The sequence below is a fragment of the Dryas octopetala genome, chromosome 1 (assembly GCF_963921425.1).
Source record: "Dryas octopetala chromosome 1, drDryOcto1.1, whole genome shotgun sequence".
Taxonomy (NCBI): domain Eukaryota; kingdom Viridiplantae; phylum Streptophyta; class Magnoliopsida; order Rosales; family Rosaceae; genus Dryas; species Dryas octopetala.
In genome coordinates this window covers 21035272-21057064 of record NC_141366.1, presented here as the reverse complement: position 1 = coordinate 21057064, position 21793 = coordinate 21035272, and the positions used below count along the sequence as shown (strand labels likewise).

Genomic DNA, 21793 nt, shown 5'->3' with positions numbered 1-21793 from the left:
ATGACCATGTGTGTCTCACATGTTGTATACAACAAGGGATATGCAAGTTTTAGTCATGCACAAAATAGTCCTCCTACTCAATAAAAGGAAAACAACTTTGTCCATTTTTAAGTATTTGGATGAATTTTTGTTGAGCGCTTGAATGCTCTTTGCAAGCATTCAAAATGCTTATTGTTAGTATTCAAACGCTTATCATTCTAATTATTGATCAATGACATTCAACAGTTATTTCATAATAGTAGTTATGTAATGGTTTTTTTATGTATGGTATTTGTGGAATATTAATAGACTAACAAGAAGTCAATATATACGAATCCAAACAAACAACCTTAAGAATCTTAAAATACTATTGTAATTGTCAATCAATAACATTGACTAACAATTATATGAGTGTTCAATTGCTGGAACGCTTCAAGCATTTCTTTACATCTTCTCTTTTCAAGTCAATATGAACATGACACGATTATTACACGTGATAACTAATAAGATGACACGCACAACCCGTTTATCAATAATTTCTCCAAATTGAGTCATATTTGGATTGATACGATTAACCTATTTATAACCTAATATGATTATAGTCATATTCAATTAAACTTTTAACATCATATCTAACATTAAACAATTAATATTTAAATAATTTATAACATATTAAATGAGTAATAGTTTTTTTAGAAAATTAGGATTATATACCAAATCTCAATAATTTTTTAGTATAGCATGGAGACCATATAATATTTCAATTGAACTATTAAATTTAAATGTAGTTTTTTATATTAGATCACAAATATGTTGGCCCTTTTGATTTGAGCCTTTTTCATTTGATATTTTTGTCCTTTGGCCCACATATAATGATTGTTAGTTAAAATTTATAAGGTTTTGACAAAATTACACTTGAAGGTTTTATATTATTTTGAAAATTTGCTAATGTAGTTTTAACTTCACATTTAGTTGTAACTGTACGACACTCACAATTTCAAATTTAGTTGTGACTGAACGACAGTTACATTTAAGTTGAGAGACAATCACAGTTAAGTTGTGACTTAATTGAATTTTTTTTAGAGAAATTATATTACAATATAGTATAAATAGATGCCAAAACAATACTTTTACTCAAAATAATACATAGAATATTAGTGTGAATTGTCTATTTCAATTTACCAAGATAGTCACAATTAAGTTGTGACTTGATTGATTTTTTTTTAATACAATATAGTATAAATTAATGTAATATTTGTGATGTAATATTTTTTTATTTTTTTTATTGTAGTGGCATGTGATGTAATATTTATAAATTCTAGTACATTTTACTTGTTTATTTTGTTTGACTTTTCAACTAATACCTAATTTAAAATACTATTTAATTTTGGCACCTAAACTAAAAAGTTATTGAAATTTAGTAGTTAAAATCAATGGACCTTAATTTTTTTTTTGTTTTTTGAGAAAATATAAGTAATAGTTTATAATAATGTTAACACTACACGATTATTAAATATGTTAACACAATACGATTATTAAACGTGTGGATTCATAATATTTTGGAGTTAGGTTGACATCATTTCAGCACGAAACACAAGTACATAATAAACAGTTGACATAAACACAATTATATATATGCCTTCCAATTAGGAATTTTTTATTTAACACTAAATGAAGGATACCCCTTGTGGGGTCCACACGAGTCGTTTTATGTCGATTTGAATTGTTCATTTTTTACATCTTCATTGATAGATCATCTCTGCAAAAAATCAGCCAAATCGAAAATTATTTGTCTATCTAACTTTGATCAAACAAATAGACGAATCAAAAATTTTAGATGAAACCGTCTATTTGTTTGATCAAAGTTAGATATGCAAATGATTTTTAATTTGGCTAATTTTTTGTAAAGATAATTTATTAATGAAGATGTACAGGAATTCCCCATTTTGTAGTTACTGGGTGGTTAGGTAAGCGTCTGGTGATCGAGAAATCATTTATGTATATAATATATATCACAAACTCATTTATTTTGTGTCGTTTTTAAGTCGTGTCCAAAATCATCCCTAAATTCAATGCTCTTCTCCTTTACAATGGACAAGGAAAAAGTTAATAAATATGTCATAGGAAATCATACTCAATTCCCCCAAAAAAAAAAGAAAAATAGTTATCATGTCATTTAGTGAAAATGTTTCATTCGGATTCTTTCTATTCTAATTGTTTCACACAACTTAATCTGAAATGTAGATTTGCATTGCCATGCAAACTAATTCAATTGTTTATAAACCTAGATTCTAGTATGAAAAATTGAATTTAAAAAATAGCATGCGAATTTCCCGTTTCACAGACTTGGGATTTTTATTTTTATTTTTATCTTATTTGGATTCTGATTCCAAGCAAGGAATTAAATTTCGAAATTTTCGACGAAATTTCGCCGAAAATTTCGTTTTTTTAGGGTGTCGAAATCGAAACACATGTTTAATAATTTTTCGGGAAAATTTCGCCGAAATTTATCGAAATTTATCGAAATTTACCGAAATTTACCGAAATTTACCGAAATTTATCGAAATTTACCGAAATTTATCGAAATCTTCGAAATTTTCATATTTTCCATTTTCTCCAACTTCAAAAATTCACCAAAAATAGCTCGAGACTCCAAATAATTCACCGAAAAATTCTATGAACTCGTATTGATGAGTACTAATTTCCTATAACCTCAAAATAGTCAAATTGCTTTCAAAAAAATTATGAAAAATCCTACTCTTATAATTTAATTCTGAAAAAAATAATAATCGTCAAATTCTTGAATTTTCATTTTCTAAAATTCATTTCCACACAACTAAGCTCTAGAACCACAACCAAAGGTCTAAGTTAGTTAAAATAAATTTAAAGAAATTTCTAATTCCTTTAAACAAACCTTAAAACAAATTTGAAAAATTTGAGTAACAAAATTACCATAAGCCAAAATTTGGGTTGTTACACTTAGTGAAGACAAAGCTTGGCTAAGTAAGAGACACGGGAAAAAAGGAAGGAAGGAAAAAAAATAAAAAAAAGACTGAAGAGTGAGGCACGGGGAAAAAAAGGTAAGGAAATAAAAAAAAAAGAAAAAAAAGGGGGGGGGGGGGTTTGGGGCCTTTGGGCAATTGGAAAGAAGAAAAAAAGGTTTGAGATTTCTTTTAGTTATTTTAAACCTTAAACTTTAATACATTTCTATATAAAAAAATAATTAAAAGTATTCTAAAAGGCTTAAAACCTAAGATCCTAAAAAATATAGAGTATATAGGGTTTAATGTATAGATTATAGAGTATTAGGGTATATAGAATATATAGAGTATTAGGGTTTAGATTGTAGAGTATAATTAAATTATACAGTATAAATTAAAAATATACTAATTTTGTTTATTCATTATACTAATTTTATTTAACAGTATTTGTTCCAGCGCGCATTATATTCACCTTATATTACATGAAACCTACTATATAATTTGATTTCTTCAATGTTTTTTATCAATTAAGTAGATAATATGTTAAATAAACATATGGTAAAGTTTCATTCAAAATTTTCGTATTTTGATAGTAATTTTCGTCATTTCCATCTAATTTCTGTCGAAATTTAAAAATCTTCGAAATTTTCGTCGAAATTATTTTATTCCTTGATTCCAAGTACCCAAACATGAGGTAAGAAAGTGAAGCAGTAAAACCCAATTATGGTCGCCCTATTTGCTACTGTGAATCTACATGTAACTGTTAGCGGAATCCTCTAGGCTCTATCGGTCGGCAAATCTCAAATTTGGCCACGTTTCTGTCTAGGGTTTGTCCCCTTTTGGCTTTTGCATATAAAACTAGAGAGCCAGACTTCAATTATTTCCACCCAACCCCAAAGTTCGGATTCGAGCTTCCCCAATCCGAAAACAAAGAAAAGTAAAACCTCCTCAGATTTACTCATTTCATTTGGTACTTTCTCTCTCTCTAGACTGTTTACTATTATTCTGCATGGTACTTTTGCTTGCTGGTTTTTTCAAGTAGAAAATACATTTCTCTTTTGTGACTGTGTTTGTTGAAATTCAAGGCCAGTTGTGAATGGCCTCCTAATTATGTGAGCTGGGTTTTGGAATATTTCAAGTGGGGTTTCAAAAGTTCTCAACTTTCCCGGTGTCCATTTGCATTTTCTGAGTGGGGTTTCTTAGTGATTGAGGTTGCTAAAAACAGAAAATCCTTTTAAAAGGAAGTTGCAAAGTAGAAAGAAAGAAAAAGAAAAAAGAAAAGCAACATGAGTTATTCTACATCATCCCTGCTAGATGATTAACGACTGTAAAATGTTATGTACCTTTGAGTCATGTAGTTTCCTATACGGCTATCTATGATTCCACTTTGAATAGAACCTACATATATTTCATTAGAGATAATGTACTCTAATCCATTTATCCTATATCCTCTTTTTAAGAAGGTGGTAACTGATTTTTATCAAATCTCATATGTGTCATTTGTCGAAATGCCCCTGGTTCAAGTTCTATCTTTCTCAAAATGAGAAGGGGTGGAGAGGATGTACTATTGCATATTGAATTATGATTGTGCATATTGGTTATGTAAATCATAGATGTAATGTCCATCCCCATCTCAGTCGTTATATGTCAATTTATTGCAGGAAGGTACCCAGATTGGTACATTTATTTTGGAACTGGTATTATCTTTGTCAAATTGGACTATGTTGTGGCTTGATTCTCCTTTTTGTTGCAAGGTCTGATTCCTTTTATATCTGAATGATCTAAATAGAATCTTGGGGACTACTTTTCCCTCACTTTGTTTTGTCACCTTGCATACCCATGAAGCATTGTAGACGTCTCCATAATTTCTCCAATTATCGACAACATTTTTATCCCCTAGATCCTTATATGCTGCTTCGATGCTATTCTTATTATTGTAATGAGGTTAAAATGCACCCTTGGGTAAGGTTAAACTAGCCAATAATTTTTCTTTTGGACAGCAGTCTCATTGTGGTTTCAAGAAATTCATTTCTTGAATAACTGGACCACCTTCATAATCCTCATGATAATCATTCAGAAAACTCTTTTTCTTGTCTCTAATCTGCTGCTAATGTTATCATTGCCCCTTAATAAACGTCTTTCAAATTGAAACCCCTTTTGAGTCTGATCTCATGAACCCAGTTCAATTGAGAATCATACTCTGCAGCTCCTTTTGGCCATTCATTTTGTTTCCTCCTTTCAATATGTGTTTACTTCTTCCCATGAATTCTTCTGGCTTCTGTGTCTTCTTCACAGTTGCCTTGCAAGCTTATATAATTAGATACATAAGATGCCAAGGGCAAAGGCAAATGCTTCATCAGTTGCTAAACCAGTTGAACCTGAAAAGCCAATAGAGTCTGATGAGAAGGTTGATCTTGATGGAGACAATGATCCTGAGGAGGCAATGGATGAAGAGGTTGAGTATGAAGAAGTAGAGGAAGAAGAAGAAATAGAAGAAATAGAAGAAATGGAAGAAATAGAAGAAGAGGTAGAAGAAGAAGAAGAAGAAGAAGTAGAGGAAGAAGAGGAGGAGGAGGAGGAGGAAGAGGATGTGGAGGATGAAGATGCTAATAATGCCACTGGAACTGATGTCCAGAAATCCCATAGCAGTGGTGAAGTGAGGTCCGAAGAAGAAGACGAGAAGAAAAAACATGCCGAACTTCTTGCCCTTCCTCCACATGGTTCTGAAGTTTATATCGGTGGCATTCCTCATGATGCTTCTCAGGAGGATTTAAAGGTTTTTTGTGAGGCTGTAGGAGAAGTTACGGAGGTTAGTTGAATTGCTCTTTTTGGAGTGCCATGCCTGTTTATGGTTTTTTTTTTTTTTTTTAAATTTTATAAAAATAAACTTTGTACTGTACTTTGTAATAACAGGTCCGGATTATGAAAGACAAAGATTCAGATGAGAATAAGGGCTTTGCATTTGTGACATTCAGAAATGTGGAAATGGCTTCTGATGCCATTGATGAATTGAATAATACTGAATTTAAGGTAACATAACCTTCTTGTTCATAAGCATATAATTTTGGGGCACACATGTATTAATCCTTGAAATATAAGTACGGATAGGGAATAAAAGATGTAAGATATTTTTTTTTTGAACGTTTTGTCTCCTTACACTCTGAGCATTTTGTTATTCATTCTAAATATGCTGCTCGGCTTTTGAATTGACTCTCTGTGTCTCTGTCTCTCTCTCTCAGGGTAAAAGAATAAAATGTTCAACATCTAAAGCAAAGCACCGTTTGTTCATTGGCAATGTTCCAAGGAACTGGGGAGAAGAAGATCTGAGGAAGGTTGTGATGGAGATTGGGCCTGGAGTTACGGGTGTAGAACTGGTCAAGGTTAGTGCAGTGGTTGCACATTGTTATTGTTGGTTTTGTTAGTATGTTATGTGTCTGTTATTTTTATCCCTCAATTCTCAGCCTGCTAAACTTTTATCTTTCCGAAAGTTTTGGGTAACTCACTTTCAGTGGTTATGCTCGTTTTCTGGTTTATTAGTTTTTCTACTCATTGTTTATTCAACTCTATGTCACAGGATATGAAGAACACAAGCAATAACCGGGGCTTTGCTTTCATTGACTACTATAACCATGCATGTGCTGAATATTCAAGGCAGAAAATGATGGACTCAAAATTTAAGCTAGATAATAATTCTCCAACAGTGAGCTGGGCTGACCCTAAAAATGCCGAGTCTTCTTCTGCTTCTCAGGTTGTTGCTTAGTAACTCTATTTTCTTTCTCTTCCTGTTTTCTTCACATTTGATGGCTGAGGATTAAACTTTATGTAGCTGGAATATTAACGACAATGTCAATGTTTGACTTGGTAGTGCTGTTTTTGGACTTTTACTTGTCGACAGAAGGCCATATATGTATTTATCATGGTGTGCACGTAGGAATGAAGTTGCTAAAATATGAATACTATTAGGTAAATTGTAGTTAATACTCTATAGGAGTTATAAAATGGTAGCCCCTTTACAGATGCATGGTTATGGGGTGAAAAGAAGGGTGGTGGTGTGTGGTAATTTAGACTCAACCAATTAGCACCTAATGCACCCCACGTGATATTGTAATCATTTGATGGAGGTGACCACTTGCTAGAGTATGTACACTATCAGATTGTATAAATTTTGACCTATTGCTTGTTCATTACTGTGATCTTTGAATGGCTTTCACTTTGTTAATGATAAAATTAGGCCTTATCCTCTTATTTAAATAACCCCAAAATGTCCTTGCTTCACATGGCGACCAATTTCCAACCGTTTTTACTGTATTTCTGTTAGAAAGGTCTCATCCATTAATTTGTGAACCAGTCCTGGGACCTAGAGGTTATCATCTCCTATTTTGCAAATATTTGTTGTGTGCTGCTTGGTCTCTGAATGTTAAATATGGTAAATCTTAATTTAGCCCATCTCTTACAGGTGAAGGCAGTTTATGTGAAGAATTTACCTAAAACTGTGACCCAAGACCAGTTAAAGAAGTTATTTGAACACCATGGGAAAATTACGAAAGTGGTTCTGCCAGCTGCAAAATCTGGACAGGAAAAGAATAGAATTGGTTTTGTACATTTTGCAGAGCGGTCGAGTGCTATGAAAGCATTGAAGAACACTGAAAATTATGAACTTGATGGTGACAATTTCTTTAATGTCTTATGTGCATTTTCTTTCTTTTTTTCTTTTTTCCTTTCTCAAGATGGTCAAAGTAGTTGTAATGTTTGATCTCTCATTATTTTCAGGCCAGCGGTTGGATTGCTCTCTTGCAAGGCCACAGGCAGATCAAAAGTCTGGTGGATCAAATTCACAGAATTCAGGATTGCTTCCTAGTTATCCACCTCGTGTTGTTTATGGTATGGCTGGGGGTGCAGGATATGGAGCTGCAGGGTATGGAGCTGCAGGGTATGGAGCTGTAGGTTATGGTGCTGCAGGGTATGGCACTGCAGGTTTTGCACAGGTGAGATATGTGCTTAGTATTAATTTTCCTTTGTTCATTTACAATTTCTAATGAATATTCATTTGAGATTTACATTTTTGCTCATGGAATTTTTTTATTTAGTCTTCACATATATTGCTCATGGGCAGTCACTATTTAGCTTTAAATTACCTTGAAGGTGACTTTTTACCATGACCTGGTTATTATTGTTTGTGCCTGGTTTTCCTAATATGATATTAGATTGTTGATCCCCAATTTTCTTTTCCGTTTGTTTTGTGCTTTTGTAGCAGTTTGAGTGCCTTTTTTTTTGGGGGGGAGGCAATAAAATACATATGAAGAAACATCCAGCCCTGGGGGTATCTTGGTGGGAATAGAATATAAAAGGGGAGGGGAGGGACATTGATGAAGTCTTTAAAGCCTCTAATCAAAAGAGAATATTTAAAGAGTAAAGGTTCTACAACTAATAGACAAAAGAGTTCCATATTGAAGAAGAGGTGCAAACTGTGCGATAATATAGAACTCTTATTATGGCTAATCAGATTTTACAACAAAAAACCCTATTTATAATAGGCTTCATACAAGTTCCTAGAAACAGGAATGTGCATTCTTAAGGTCTTCCTAATCGATATATAACTTCTAAGACAACTATCAATTGTCTAAACTCCATTCATATGTTGTAGATCTTTAAAAGTACTTAATGTGATTTTGCATGCTTTGTTCAAAGCATATGACATGCAAACATTTGGTGATCTAATGCTACTAATCCCAAATATGAGAACCTAAAGCATAAAGAATTGATCTTTTGTGACATGTTTTAAGTACATAATTTCTAAATTCTTCTGTAATCTGATTGCAGCCATTGATGTCTGGACAGGGACCAGCTCCTGCTGGCATGGCAATGATGCCAATGCTCCTGCCTGATGGACGGATTGGATATGTTCTGTAAGCACAGTACATCGTTTGCCTCATATAGAATTTATATGGCATCACTTTTTTTAATGTTTTCTGCCTGCTACCAAATACATAATTGGATAAATAAAATCATACTGTGCCAAAGTCTTCTAAAATATAGCTCGAGAGGTGTGTATGTTTATGTACAAGCAGTGAAACTTACACAAACAATACAAATTCTCAGTATATAATGCTTAAAGTATGAAAACTCGAGATTTGGACAGGTACTTAAAATCCCACCTCTCTTGTTCATTCTTTTCAACTCTAGATTCCAGTGATCCTCTATTCAGGCAACCAAATACTGACAGCAATGTGTCTGCTCTGACAAGAAACTGATCCATACAAAATTAGTTTGCTGTTCTATTTGTTTAGTCAATTTTGTCCCTATGGACTTATAAATTTGAACTGACTAGTGATTTTTCCTTCAACAGAATTAGGTCTTGGTTTGTTTACACAAAGATGCCTAGACTTCTTTTTTGGGATCTTAAAATGAAAGAAAACCTCTAAATAGCCTTACCAATTAGCTTCTTTTAAGCATTTTAACCTGGGTAAATTTCACTTTTTGTCTTGAACTTTGGCCTGTGTCTCAGTTTTGTACTCGAACTCTAATTTGTCCCAATTTAGTTCCTAAATAAATTTTTGGGAAATTTTATCCAATGACCCATTTTAATGCCTTGTCTACTTTTGTGACCTCCCTGACCAAAAAGTTGACAATTTTGACTCTTTGAGCCATTTGGAGATCTAATTACCCCTCTTGATGGTGGTCGAGACACTGGTCGAGGGGGTCTTAATCACATCTTGACCATAATTTGAATGAGTGATAATGTAGTCCTTTCACAGTCCAAAAGAGTTAAAAATTGTAAACTCTTTGGTGGGGAGGTCAAAAAGAAAAAAACACAGCATGAAAATGGGTCATTTGACGAAAATTCCCTTAATTTCTTGTCTATTAAGGCCAAAATCAAACTTAGGTTAGAAATTACCAGTTGAGTTCTATGCATTTTATCTCATAGATTCTTAAAATCTGGCATGCCACAAATTTAGAGTTATGAACCCAAGATACTCACAAGAAATATGTAATGGAAGTTTAATTTTTTGTCCTTATTAAACACAAAGTTACGGACTAAATTGGAATAAATTAGAGTTTAGGTATTCAATTGTCATGGGTCAAAGTTCAGGGACCAAAAGTGGGAAGAAAAATGAATTTGGTTGCAAAATGGGTAATAGGAGCCTAATTTTTCAAAATGAACTTTGTAGCAGGATGTGGTTGATGTGCCAAGTCTAAATGAAAACTCAGTTAAAACTTTAGAATGATTGCTTTTTATGATTTGATCCTGCTAATTATTAATTTATTTTCGCCATAACAAAGGAGCCTTTTTCTGGTTTTCTGAAATTCTTTTAGCTATCTGTATTGTCTATTCTGTTCCATGGTGTAATCACATGGACCGTTGAATGTAGTGCTTGGATCACTGTCTCATAATCTAATATATATATAATTGCAACAATACATTTTGACCATGTATTTCTGGATTTTTGGAGCCAAAAGAATTCTTCCTGTTTCCGAATTTTTTTGTTGCCTGGAAAAGATTAAAACCCTCCAACTAACCTAATCATTGGAAATGAATGAAGTATTAGTATCTTCCTTAGCTTTATGTGCCACCCTGATTCTATGCATCTAGTAACCAGTCATTTATGTCTTCATTATAGGCAACAGCCAGGTGTGCAGCCACACCAATCACACCCTTCACCTTCACATCAACGAAGTAGTGGCAGGGGTGGCAGGGGCGGTGGTGGGAGCAGCAGCAAGAGTAGTGGTGCTCCAAATAAGGGTAGGCACAACAATGATTCTGGGCATGGGCGCAGGTATCACCCATATTGATTGTTATTGGTTCTAAGTAGGGAACAAGGGGAAGGGTCTCGTCAAAGATTGTTATATGAAGTTGCAACAGCATCATTATGTATGAAAGTGAGTTGGGGATTCTGATTCTTCAATGAGCTTTGCACAACATATACAATATATTTATTTGTCACACATATTGGTCAGAATTGGTTATATGTATGGTTGATCCTTCAAGTACAACAAACTAGACCGTTTGACACTGCTTTTAGAGTTGGCAAAAACGCTTTTAGATTAGTAAAAACGCTTTTGGTTACGTTTGGTAGAAATAAATAAAAGTGCTTTTGGGTTATAAAAACACTTTAAAGTGGTTTTTTGAAAATCACCTGATAGGTGATAGGTGCTTTCATAAGAAGCACTTCCAAGTGCTTTTGTATGAAGCGCTTGAAATTTTTTATAAAAGTTTGTATGTGTTTATGAACATAAGCGCTTTTAACAAAAACGTTGCTGATTATAAGTGCTTCTAAGAAGCAGTGCTAAACGGGCAAAGCTTATGAGTCATGGTTTGAATCTTTGCTAAGGTATATAGGTAAGAGTAAGTTACATTTTGCCAGTTTGTTCAATGTGTTATGGAAGACTTTGTAGAATTTGCGAAATACAGGTGTCTTGTGAAACTAATTGGTGTGAGACTCAATGTGATGATTGATGCTAAGAAAAAATTAAAGGTTGTGCTCCACAAGACAAGGTAGGTTTTTCTTTGCCAAGCAAGACAAATGTGTAGCTGCCTCCATCTTACCTCACAATCTAAAGTGCAAAAAGCCTCCTTGTCAATGCCTAATTTGCAATTGAAATTGCTAATTGTTATAGACCCATTTCAATAACTATCATGGGAATTTCAGATTTTGATGTAGCAGAAAAATACAGCCTAAAAAGGAAAAAAAATACAAAATTAGCAGGAAATGTTTATGCTTTGCTTGCTCATTCATCACCACTGCCATCCTCATCTTGGTTGTCTTCTTCCTTTTCCTCTTCCTCTTGCTTGCGTGATGGCTCTTCCAATTTCCTCTTCTTCTTCACTTCCTTTGTTTTCGATGTTTCGGCCTTCCTTCCAGCATTCCTTCCAGCATTCTTTCCAGCATTCTTTCCGGCGTTCTTCCGCCTAAGCTCTGCAAGGCAACCCACAAAACAAAATCTGCTCATACATTCAAATTTATTGAATTTGCTTATTCATTCAATGACCCAAGCAAACATGACACACAATTTTAGAATGTAAAAACAACTGAGTTGAGCATTTCATCAAAAACCTTACGGACACAAAACTTGATGTACCCATGAAATTGAAAATAACTAGTAACCAACCTTCAAGAGCGGCCTTAAGAGGCTTGATAAGCTCTGGGAACTCAATCTCTTCCAGCGCTTTCAAAACGTCGTCGCCGTTGATCGTTTGCCTCTTCGATTCCTTGCATATGTCATTTGCTCTGCACCAAATCAAAAATTAATTAAGAGTGCGATTAATTAAAATAATGCGAGAGAGAGAGAGAGAGAGAGAGTGCATACGTGGCGGAAAGGTAGTGGATGAAGATTCGGGAGCTTTCGGAGAAGGCGAGGAGGGCTTCTTTGTGAACGTTGAGGTCGCCGTCGCCTTTGTGGCACTGGGAAAGCTTATCCTTCACCACCCGGCGCACAATAGCCTTGGGCAACTCCTCCGCCTCCGCTATCACTTTCTCCATCTTTCCTTCTTTCTCCCTATCTGATCCGGTCGCACACTATTTAAGCTCGAGTCTTTGGAGACAATAATATCAAGGGGGTCGGGGCTAAATTGTAATTTCGTCGTTCATTTCCCGCCATCCCTCACACGGTCAGTCTTTTAATTACAAATAGAATAATGCTATATATACCATATTTTTATACCATATTTTTGTACCATCTTACGTGTCATTATTTTACTGGACAAGATTTTTCTTTTTCTTTTTGGATTTTGGTTTTTATTTTTTAGTATCCAATGTATGAATGCCATGTAAGTTGCCACATAAGGTGGTATGAAATTGTGGTATAAAAATGTGGGATGTCTAACACTACTGTTACAAATATATCCCTGCATAAAATTATTTTATGAAATCCATATAAATTTTTGGGTAGAATGGCGGAGAATCATTGGACTTTCGTAGAATTCTTTACTCTAAAGTCTATAAAACTCCACCAATTGATAAAATTCGCAAAAATCAATGACTTTTTGGATATCACAATAGTTTTATAGGATTCTTAAAAGTCTTGATTGAATATTACGTAGAGCAATATAATTATAAAATAAATATTGAGAATAAATTAAAATTAATAAATGACAAATGTTAAAAAGAGACAAACAGTACAAACAGTAAAAATCAGAGCATGGCAGCTGTGAGAAGAATTTGACTTTCGTAAACTTTTTAAAAATCTTTAAAAATCTTAAATAGACTCTCTCAAAATTTATATTGAATACACCTAAACTTTTAAATTTCATCAAAATCTTTTAAATTCTCCATACCGGATGTTTTACTTTACCTTAGTTGTTAAAAAAGAAGGAAATTAAAGAGAGAGAGAGAGGGAGAGGGAGAGAGAGTGTGGTGGGGTTGGTAGGATCGAATGGAGTTATATGATATGGGCTTGCTCTTTTCTTTTTTTTTGTAATATTTAATAACTAAAGACAAAATTGGAATACTTGATTATTAGTGGGAAACTTTGGGTACAGAAAGAAAATTGTGAACTACATTTAGAATCCCCCGAAAATTACATGTCAAAACTAACAGAAATATCAAGAGTGAAAAATACAAAAATACCAATAAAAACATGAACAAAATATAAAGCATGGGGAATCATCTCAAGATCTAGGCAATGAGCTTCAGTAAGCTCACAAAGAGTTCTAGTTAGGTATGTTAAAATCAGAGTTAGCTGCTCAAGGTGTCAGAGTCAACTCAAGGTCATAGATTTGCAATTAAAACAGAGATTTGTAATTAAGGCAGATTCTTGACTTTGTGTGAGCTACATATAGCTGTTTATACAGCTACAAGTTGTTGTTGAGTTTCTCCTATATAAACCTCCCATGAGGGAGAAGAATAATAACTCAGAATTACCCGAGAGCATTAGTTCTGACAAGGTAATGGCCAAACAAATAGAATGACTAAAAATAGATTTATTCGTTTATGAACATGTTTGTTAGGTTAAAAATAGATTTAACAAAGAATGAACAAAATAGAATTCGGCCAAAAAAAGAATGATAGATTGTACGTACATACAAAAAAAAAAAAAGGTTAAAAATAGATTTGAACATATTTGAAAGGATGATTCTCTCTCTTTGTATAAAAATTCTGAGTGAAATTCTGTTTGAGAATGCATGCCTTTTGAGAGCTGCATCCATTGGGATACCCCATGCGCTTGCATTGAGCACATGGATGGTTGGTCGCATTCCATGAAGCCCCCTCACAAAAACAACCAAAAATCTTGAATCCCAGATATCACATTATCAGCACCTTCTTGGAAGCAAATTTGTGTGCGTTCCTTTCAGGTTTTCAGCAAAACCCTTTTTGATTTCCTCAACACAAGACAACATATATATAGGAATGGGAGATATGGCTTTAATGGCTTCTTCCTTTGAGGATGGGAAATATGGCTCTGCACGACGCCTGCCCAAGCAGCTGTCCAAGTCCCACGGGCAGCCGGAACAACAATATAGTCCTACTACTTCTCAATCTCCTCTGAGTGGTTATGAGCTGCCCAAGCCCCTCGGGCAGCCGGAACAACAATATAGTCCTACTACTTGTCAATCTCAATCTCCTCCGAGTTGGCTTGGGCAGCCGGAACAACAATTTAGTCCCACTACTTCTCAATCTCAATCTCCTCCGAGTTGTTATGAGCTTCCCAATCCCCTCGGGCAGCCGGAACAACAATATAGTCCTACTACTTCTCAATCTCAATCTCCTCTGAGTTGTTTTGGGCAGGAGGGGTCGCCTTGTTCATATGGGCACTCGGCTTTTCCACCTGGGACAGACCCAACTGTGATTAGGAGCTTTGAGATGGTGGATAAAGATACAAGTGGATATATTGATGAGAATGAGTTACAAGAAGCTCTTTCTTCTGGGTACCAGAGGTTTAGCCTTAGGACCATTCGCCTGCTCATGTTTCTCTTCAAAAATCCCAAAGATACTCTCAGAGTTGGTCAGTGCTTTCTTCCCCCTTAGTAGCTTTTTTACTCTTCAGAATTTATGGTATTTCATTAACAAAATAGAGGATATTCTAATGCTGATAATTTGAAGGGTGTCATTTGATTTCTCATATTGATTTGATGGGTTTATGATTTCTTACATAGCATGATTAAATATGAATTCCTACCAAACTTTAATACCATAGCATTGGGGTGGTCATACCATACATATGCTATGACTTCCTCATATAAGACTTTTTTGGATAGACCTGCTGCTTGTGGGTTGTTTCCCTTTCATATCAAAGCATAAATTTAACTATTCCCGCTTTATTGATTTCGGCTAAATCTGCTGATACAGGGCCCAAAGAATTTGCTGCACTATGGAGTTGTCTTGGTCAATGGCGGGTATGTATCTCTAGTCACTTTCTTCAATCATGTACATCTCCTTGAAATAGTTTGGTTTTATTTTTTTTGGGCCAACCCTTGTGATAGTTAATGGTTTATAAACATGCATGGCCTTTCTAGCTAGTAAAATCTTCAATGTCTCATTGTTGAGAGTAAAAGAGAATACAGAATGAAAGGGCCTTTCACTATTTTCTTCTACTTGTTTTGTTCATTTCTTGATTTCCAACTGAAGTAAAGGAAGGTTCATCAGGCAGAAATTGGGGTCTCTACAATTTATCTTATTGAATAATCATTGATTTGGTAAAGAAACTTGTGTGTTAGGTAATCACAATTAGCTAGCTAGGCTTATTGATTAATACAATTGACCACTATGGTTGTTGATAATCCAGACTATCCAATTTGTGGAACTGATTAAATTTTAACATACACTGATGCCAATCTACAATGCCAAAGTATTCAGAATGGCTAGCCTTGTCATTCTCTACTAGTTAAAAAAAAAAAATGGCTTTTAAATGTTATAAATCTATTCCATGCTCTCTTTGCCACTGATTGTCACACTGAATTATTAATAATTAAACCTGCACTTGCAGGTAATATTTGAGAAATATGACAGAGATAAGAGTGGGAACATTGATGCGATGGAATTGAGGGATGCACTCTACAGTCTAGGCCTTGCAGTCCCAGCTTCTGTTCTTCTACTTTTGAGTTCCAAGTATGAGGATGGAAGTGGGCGCAGGGTTCAACTCAATTTTGACAGCTTCGTGGAGTAAGTCTTCTTATCCAGTATAGTGAAAATTTTTCTTGTAAAACAATCAGACATGTTATATTGTTAGACTGTGAAACATAACTATTGATTAGATTGAATCATATATATATGATCGAATATGTGGTGCTGATTAACAATCTAACAACATAGTATTTCAGAAATCTGCCAAGGGATCATTACCCCTAGTCTAGCTTGACATCCATTGTTATTTTCTTCATAATAAGAACCGAGTTGTGGTTATGCTTCTGACACAGTATTTTGTTGATATGCAGATGTGGGATGATTGTGAAGGTGAGAAATAGCTCTTTAACCAGATAATACAATGTGCCCTTTGTTTACAAAGAAATTAGCTATCTATCTTTCTGCAGATTCTTTTGTCAGAATTTGGTAACATGTAACAATTGATGTTATTTTGATTTCAGGGTTTGACTGATAAGTTCATAGAGAAAGATGTGGGGTATAATGGTTCAGCAACGCTCACTTACGACACATTTATGTACATGGTCATCCCATTTCTTGTTTCATATAATTGATTTGGTATATATGTCTTTGTAAATATATATTTTCCAAAGGGTTAATTTTGAATTAAATTGTTTTGTTTTTGTGAAACGAAAAGTGGGTATCTCTCTATGGGTACATTTTGGTAGGAATTTCAGACAAGCTATGTGTACTTTGTCTGCCAACATATGTATTACCAAATGTACCCAATCAAATGCAAAATGTAACAATCTTTATTTATCATATACTTTGTAAACACAAGGTGTATTTGCATTTGAATGTTAAAAAAGAAAGGAGTTTGCACCTTATATATGTTCGATCAAATAAAGATGGTGAAAGAAATCACTACTAAAAACCGGGGCCTTAGACATTAAAGAGCACGGTTTCTCTATGGCCTAATATAGCCTTTGGCCACTGTTAGGCCACAGATTTCTGGGAAATGGCCATTGTAGGGGTCTCCAATGCTAATTATGCTATTCAACACTGCATAGTCCAGCCTTAGCACAATTGTGAGTGGGTCCCACAGGCTTTTGCACTCAGTCTTATTGTATGTCTTAAGCAGTCACAAATTTCTTGGATATTGCACTAACCACGGTCAATCCTTTTTTATTTTTTCTTAACTATCATTATCTAATTAAAATTAATATTATTTAAAATGCAAATACCCAAGAATCCCCAAACCCGGCCCATCTGCAGGAGCCTCCCCCACCTTCGCCCATTTTCAGTGGTGACTTAAAGTCGCCGGACTTTGGCATCAGCGTGACTCAAGATTTTGCGAGAACACTAGATCGAAGACATCCATATTAAGTAGTAGTTGTGGTGAGCCAAGTAGGTGTCGGGAGAATCACCAACTAGCCATAGTAGTGTGGGAAACTAGGCGGTGACGAGTTTGAGCTATTTCTGGCATCGGAAGGTGGTGGTGTCACCGACGTTCTCTAGATCGTGGACTTTCAAGTGGTGTTGTACGAGGAGATCTGGTGCAACGATGATGCGAGGCGGCATCTAAGAACCGCCAACAATGGGTTAGTGAATTGAAGAAAAATATGGGGTAAGAAGAAGACGAGCAAATAGCTTGGAGTAGTACCTGGGCGGCAGGGCCGTCCCTGAGAATATTGGGGCCCTGTGTTAAAATACATAAATGAGCCCTTTCATTTCTTATAAAAAATGTATAAGACATTTATATTTTTCAAAATTAAGATTGTGTTATACGAATGAAAGAAAGTTAATAAATGAGTTCTTTTATTATGCAAAATATTCATAAAAGAAAATGGTATGGCTTATATTATTATTAGAGCAAATTACAATTTAGTACCTCAACTTTATATGTTGTTTCAATTTAGAAGCATCTACTCTTTTGATTAGAAAGAAAAGCATGGGTTTGCAGGGGAGAAGAAAATATAGAGCTTCGGTGTTGAGGGAAAGAAAAGAAGAAAGAGACTATTATTAATTTTTTTTCTTGATTATAAAATGAGTGAACAAATGGCAAGTTTTAATTGGCTGCGTCTTGCCATTCAGCATGGTGAGGTGGCAGGAGCTTACCCATTGAAGTTTTTCTCCATTAAGGGAACAAGTTAATTAATACATCAACATAAAGGGAAACATTCTAAAGCATAAGACTAAAGCCACATGTAACCCGAAAGCTAAAGAGATGAACAATTTTTTTTTTTTGGGGTCAAGGTTGATTAAAAAAAAGCCCAAGAAAGAGCAAGAGGAAAAAACTTTAAAAACACAAGGAGAGACCCAAGGCCATAGTCGTACAACCAAAGAAGTAACGACAAGAAAGGGAAACAAAACAGAACAACATAAGGGAAAGGAAAAGCAGAATAAAGTTGAGAAGGAATCTATTCCTCATCAACTACCCTAAAGAGATGAACTAATTAACAGGAAGTAGATAAATTGGGGCCCTGTGCGATCGCACAAGCCCATCCCCCTAATAGCCGGCCTTGCTGGGCGGAGGAACAGTATCTGCGGTAAGATGTACACAAGTGGTGGGGATGGCGTTGAGAGAGGTTATAATAGGAGTGGGCTGAAAGGTAAAGTATTTGAAATTAAAATCCCCAGTAGCCCTCCCAACCTCATCTGCATCAACTGTATCAACCCCTCCCTTCCCCCCAATCTTTAGATTAGTATTTGAACACTTATTTTCAACTCTTTGTTAAAATTTAATATTAAAAAAATTCCAAATCAGTGCCCAACTGGGAATAACTTTTTTTTGCTATTCGAAATGAATGTTAGAATGTCAGAGGCCGACAGAAAAAACCTGATAGCATTTCTAAATAGGCACGGTACAATGGCGGAAAATCTATTGGGTACCCTCAATCGGTGTCCTATATGAGATTGCACACCTATTTTTATTCAACTGTGCCCTATGTATTAGAAAGACCACTATTACTCAACAATGGCTATTAAATAGTGCCGTATGCCCAATTTTCTAGTAGTGAATCCCTATTCTAGACAAGCTTTATGTAATTGAATTGTAAAATATGACTTTATTATAAGTTGAGTCTTGAACATTTGTCAGTATGAAAAGAGATGTTTTTTAATTATTTCATAAGACAATTTTGCAGAATACGAATGATAAGAGAGAAAGTAAAGGAGAATGTAGCTAGTATTTTTAAAATTCTAAGGGGAATTGTGTAACAAAAAAAAAATTATGAGTAAATTTAATAATAAAATAAAGGGGAAAATTTACCCAAAGGACATAAATTTTGGGTTGTGTTTGTTTAGAATATGAATTTTGTTTTGTGTCAATCTACATCGTAAACTTTCATTTTGTGTTAAGGTGGCTCGCTCATTCTATATATCATGTCTATTAGATATTCTATCTAAAACAGATCATGTGACACGTGATCACTTTTAAGGGTCAAAATCATCGATCCACATGCACCACTTTGAAAGTTATCGCGTACCACACATGTGATCTGTTTTGGACATAATATGTAAATTGAGCAATATAAAATCACCAAATTGAGCAATATTATTACACAATTGAAATTTCTAGACCTAGACATTCCATTTCTTCATGAGTCAACCTTTATTTTTTTATCGAGATAGTGTAATTACCTCTTACAAACAACTATACACAACCATCTATCTCGCTAGCACAATTTATATATAGTACGAGAATACTTAAAGTTCTTCATTTATATATATATTGAAGTATAGAGTAAGGTTATGAGAACATATAATATATACATGGTCTAAGTCTAATCTTAAAAAAAGCGGTAAAGTTCAAATCTGAGATAACAACTTCCATAATAAGCACGCCCACCTCTCCTTCTATGACTGTCTTCTGGAAGTTCACTCATTGCTACATCAAGACAGTTCTTACAAGACCTCTTAGAAATGTCCCCAGTGCATTGAGCTATACCATAAACTATGGAATCGGTATTGTTGGATATCCCAATTCGTAGCCTCTCTTGAGCATACAAGCGTGGACTAACAGAAGCTCTAATACATAATTTGGTTAACAACACGCGAGTTTTGTTTTCAAACAACAAGGGATCACTATCAATAAATATGTTATTATTCACATAAATCCCGTTAATGGTGTCACTTTTACCAACAAACCTTGCATATATTTGAGTATTTTATGAGGCAACTATCGTACCAAATTATAGCTCCTTCACTATAAGGACAACGGCTACGAAGCTCTTCGATTGCTGCTCTAACACAGATTCTGCAGAGTTTGCTGGAAAATGCATGGTTTCCAACATTGCCTTAATCCATATACAACTTCATAATTTGTTCCTATACGTTTACCCTTCATGCCACTTCTATAAGATCCTTTAGAAGGAGTTGATAATTCTTGGAGTAATGCATTCAAGCTAACCTCAAAACTCCCATTGAATGGATTTTCTAACTCACTAAAACAAGTATGTTCCACTACAAGACCGCCACCAAAAGCCACATGCAAACAAATGGAGAAATATAAGAGATTCAGAGCTGCAATTAATGATTTTGAGAAAAACATCATGTTTAATTCAATCAAATTTTAATTGCATATATATATATATATTCAATTTAGCTGACTACTCTTAAAACAAATGCTTCTATACATAAACAAAATTAAAGTTATTGCCATATTTGCTTCTATATATATGATATCCATAGTAGCTAGATTAAATAGTAGCAATAATATATAGCTATATAACAAACCTAATTAGAAGTTATTAATGCTAGTTTTGCTATTGTTTTGTAATTTTTTTCCTGACTTTTAGAATTTGTATGATTATAAGAGTCATTCTAGAAATATTAATTCATATATAAATATATATATATGTATTTATGTGTTTTGCCCTATTTATGCCAAAAAGAGCCATATCTGCTTATTGTACACATATATAATACAATTAAATTTTAAAATCATCTTGATCAGTTTCTTAATTTCCAAAGTAACAATATTTAACGGTGATATTATATATATACAAGAAGTAAAATTTCGGATTTCGCAGAAATTTCGATAGAAATTTCCTTTGTAAAATTAAACAGAAACGATGAAAATTTCTATCAAAATACATAAATTTTGATAGTAATTTTATCATATGTTTATTTAATATATTATCTATTACATTGATAAAAAATATTAAAGAAATTAAATTATATAGTAGGTTTCATGTAATATAAGATGAATATAATGCGCGCTGGAGACAAATACTGTTAAATAAAATTAGTATAATGAATAAATGAAATTAATATATTCTTTATTCTCTATAAATCTATAATATATACGCTAAATCTTAATACTAAACCTTATATACTCTTTATACTTTATAATCTATACATTAAACCTTATATATTATGTAATTTATACTCTATATTGTTTAGGATATGATATAAGATATTAGAGCTTAGACTTTTTAGGATATTTTTAATTATTATTTTTATATAAAATGTATTGGGTTTAAAAACAATTAAATGAAATCTCAAAATGGCCAAATGAAACTCCAAACATTTTTGTTTTTCTTTCCAATTGCCCAAAGGCCCCAAACCCCAATCAATCCTAAATCTTTTTTTTTTTCTTTCCTTTTTTTTTTTTTCTTTTCATTTTTTTTTCTTTCCTTTTATTTTATTTTATTTTATTTCTTTTTTTTTCTTTTCTTTTATAAAATTAAACAGAAACGATGAAAATTACTATTAAAATACATAAATTTTGAATGAAATTTTATCATATATTTATTTAATATATTATCTACTACATTGACAAAAAATATTAAAGAAATTAAATTATATAATAGG

At 33.8% G+C, this 21793-nt stretch overlaps 4 protein-coding genes across 7 annotated transcripts; 2 read left to right on the top strand and 2 right to left on the bottom strand.

Annotated features, from left to right (window-relative positions):
- Nucleotides 1-3668: 3668 nt before the first annotated feature.
- On the top strand, nucleotides 3669-10904 carry LOC147299057 (heterogeneous nuclear ribonucleoprotein Q-like). 4 transcript variants are annotated; one of them, XM_086251165.1, is made up of 10 exons: nucleotides 3670-3930; nucleotides 4622-4714; nucleotides 5256-5769; nucleotides 5874-5990; nucleotides 6200-6340; nucleotides 6535-6708; nucleotides 7417-7624; nucleotides 7731-7945; nucleotides 8781-8866; nucleotides 10580-10904. In XM_086251165.1, the coding sequence occupies exons 3-10, from the start codon at nucleotides 5290-5292 to the stop codon at nucleotides 10749-10751; spliced, it is 1593 nt and encodes a 530-aa protein (XP_086107291.1). In that variant the 5' UTR covers nucleotides 3670-3930; nucleotides 4622-4714; nucleotides 5256-5289; the 3' UTR covers nucleotides 10752-10904. The 4 variants fall into 4 exon arrangements, with proteins under 4 accessions (XP_086107300.1, XP_086107291.1, XP_086107283.1 ...); XM_086251174.1 differs by having other exon boundaries at nucleotides 3669-3930; nucleotides 4622-5769; nucleotides 8799-8866; XM_086251157.1 differs by lacking the exon at nucleotides 4622-4714.
- Nucleotides 10905-11514: 610 nt separating this feature from the next.
- On the bottom strand, nucleotides 11515-12478 carry NF-YB11 (nuclear factor Y, subunit B11). The gene is made up of 3 exons (XM_086251187.1): nucleotides 12267-12478; nucleotides 12069-12187; nucleotides 11515-11875 (listed from the first exon to the last, which is right to left on the bottom strand). Exons 1-3 carry the CDS (start codon nucleotides 12437-12439, stop codon nucleotides 11688-11690), a joined length of 480 nt encoding a protein of 159 aa, XP_086107313.1. The 5' UTR covers nucleotides 12440-12478; the 3' UTR covers nucleotides 11515-11687.
- Nucleotides 12479-14680: 2202 nt separating this feature from the next.
- On the top strand, nucleotides 14681-16590 carry LOC147299055 (Calcium-binding EF-hand family protein). Its single transcript, XM_086229714.1, has 5 exons — nucleotides 14681-14900; nucleotides 15245-15291; nucleotides 15882-16057; nucleotides 16330-16348; nucleotides 16480-16590. The coding sequence occupies exons 1-5, from the start codon at nucleotides 14759-14761 to the stop codon at nucleotides 16588-16590; spliced, it is 495 nt and encodes a 164-aa protein (XP_086085840.1). The 5' UTR covers nucleotides 14681-14758.
- A 3177-nt stretch (nucleotides 16591-19767) lies between these two features.
- On the bottom strand, nucleotides 19768-20531 carry LOC147299054 (antimicrobial ginkbilobin-2-like protein). Its single transcript, XM_086229305.1, has 3 exons — nucleotides 20318-20531; nucleotides 20126-20274; nucleotides 19768-19971 (listed from the first exon to the last, which is right to left on the bottom strand). The coding sequence occupies exons 1-3, from the start codon at nucleotides 20529-20531 to the stop codon at nucleotides 19768-19770; spliced, it is 567 nt and encodes a 188-aa protein (XP_086085431.1).
- Nucleotides 20532-21793: the final 1262 nt, after the last annotated feature.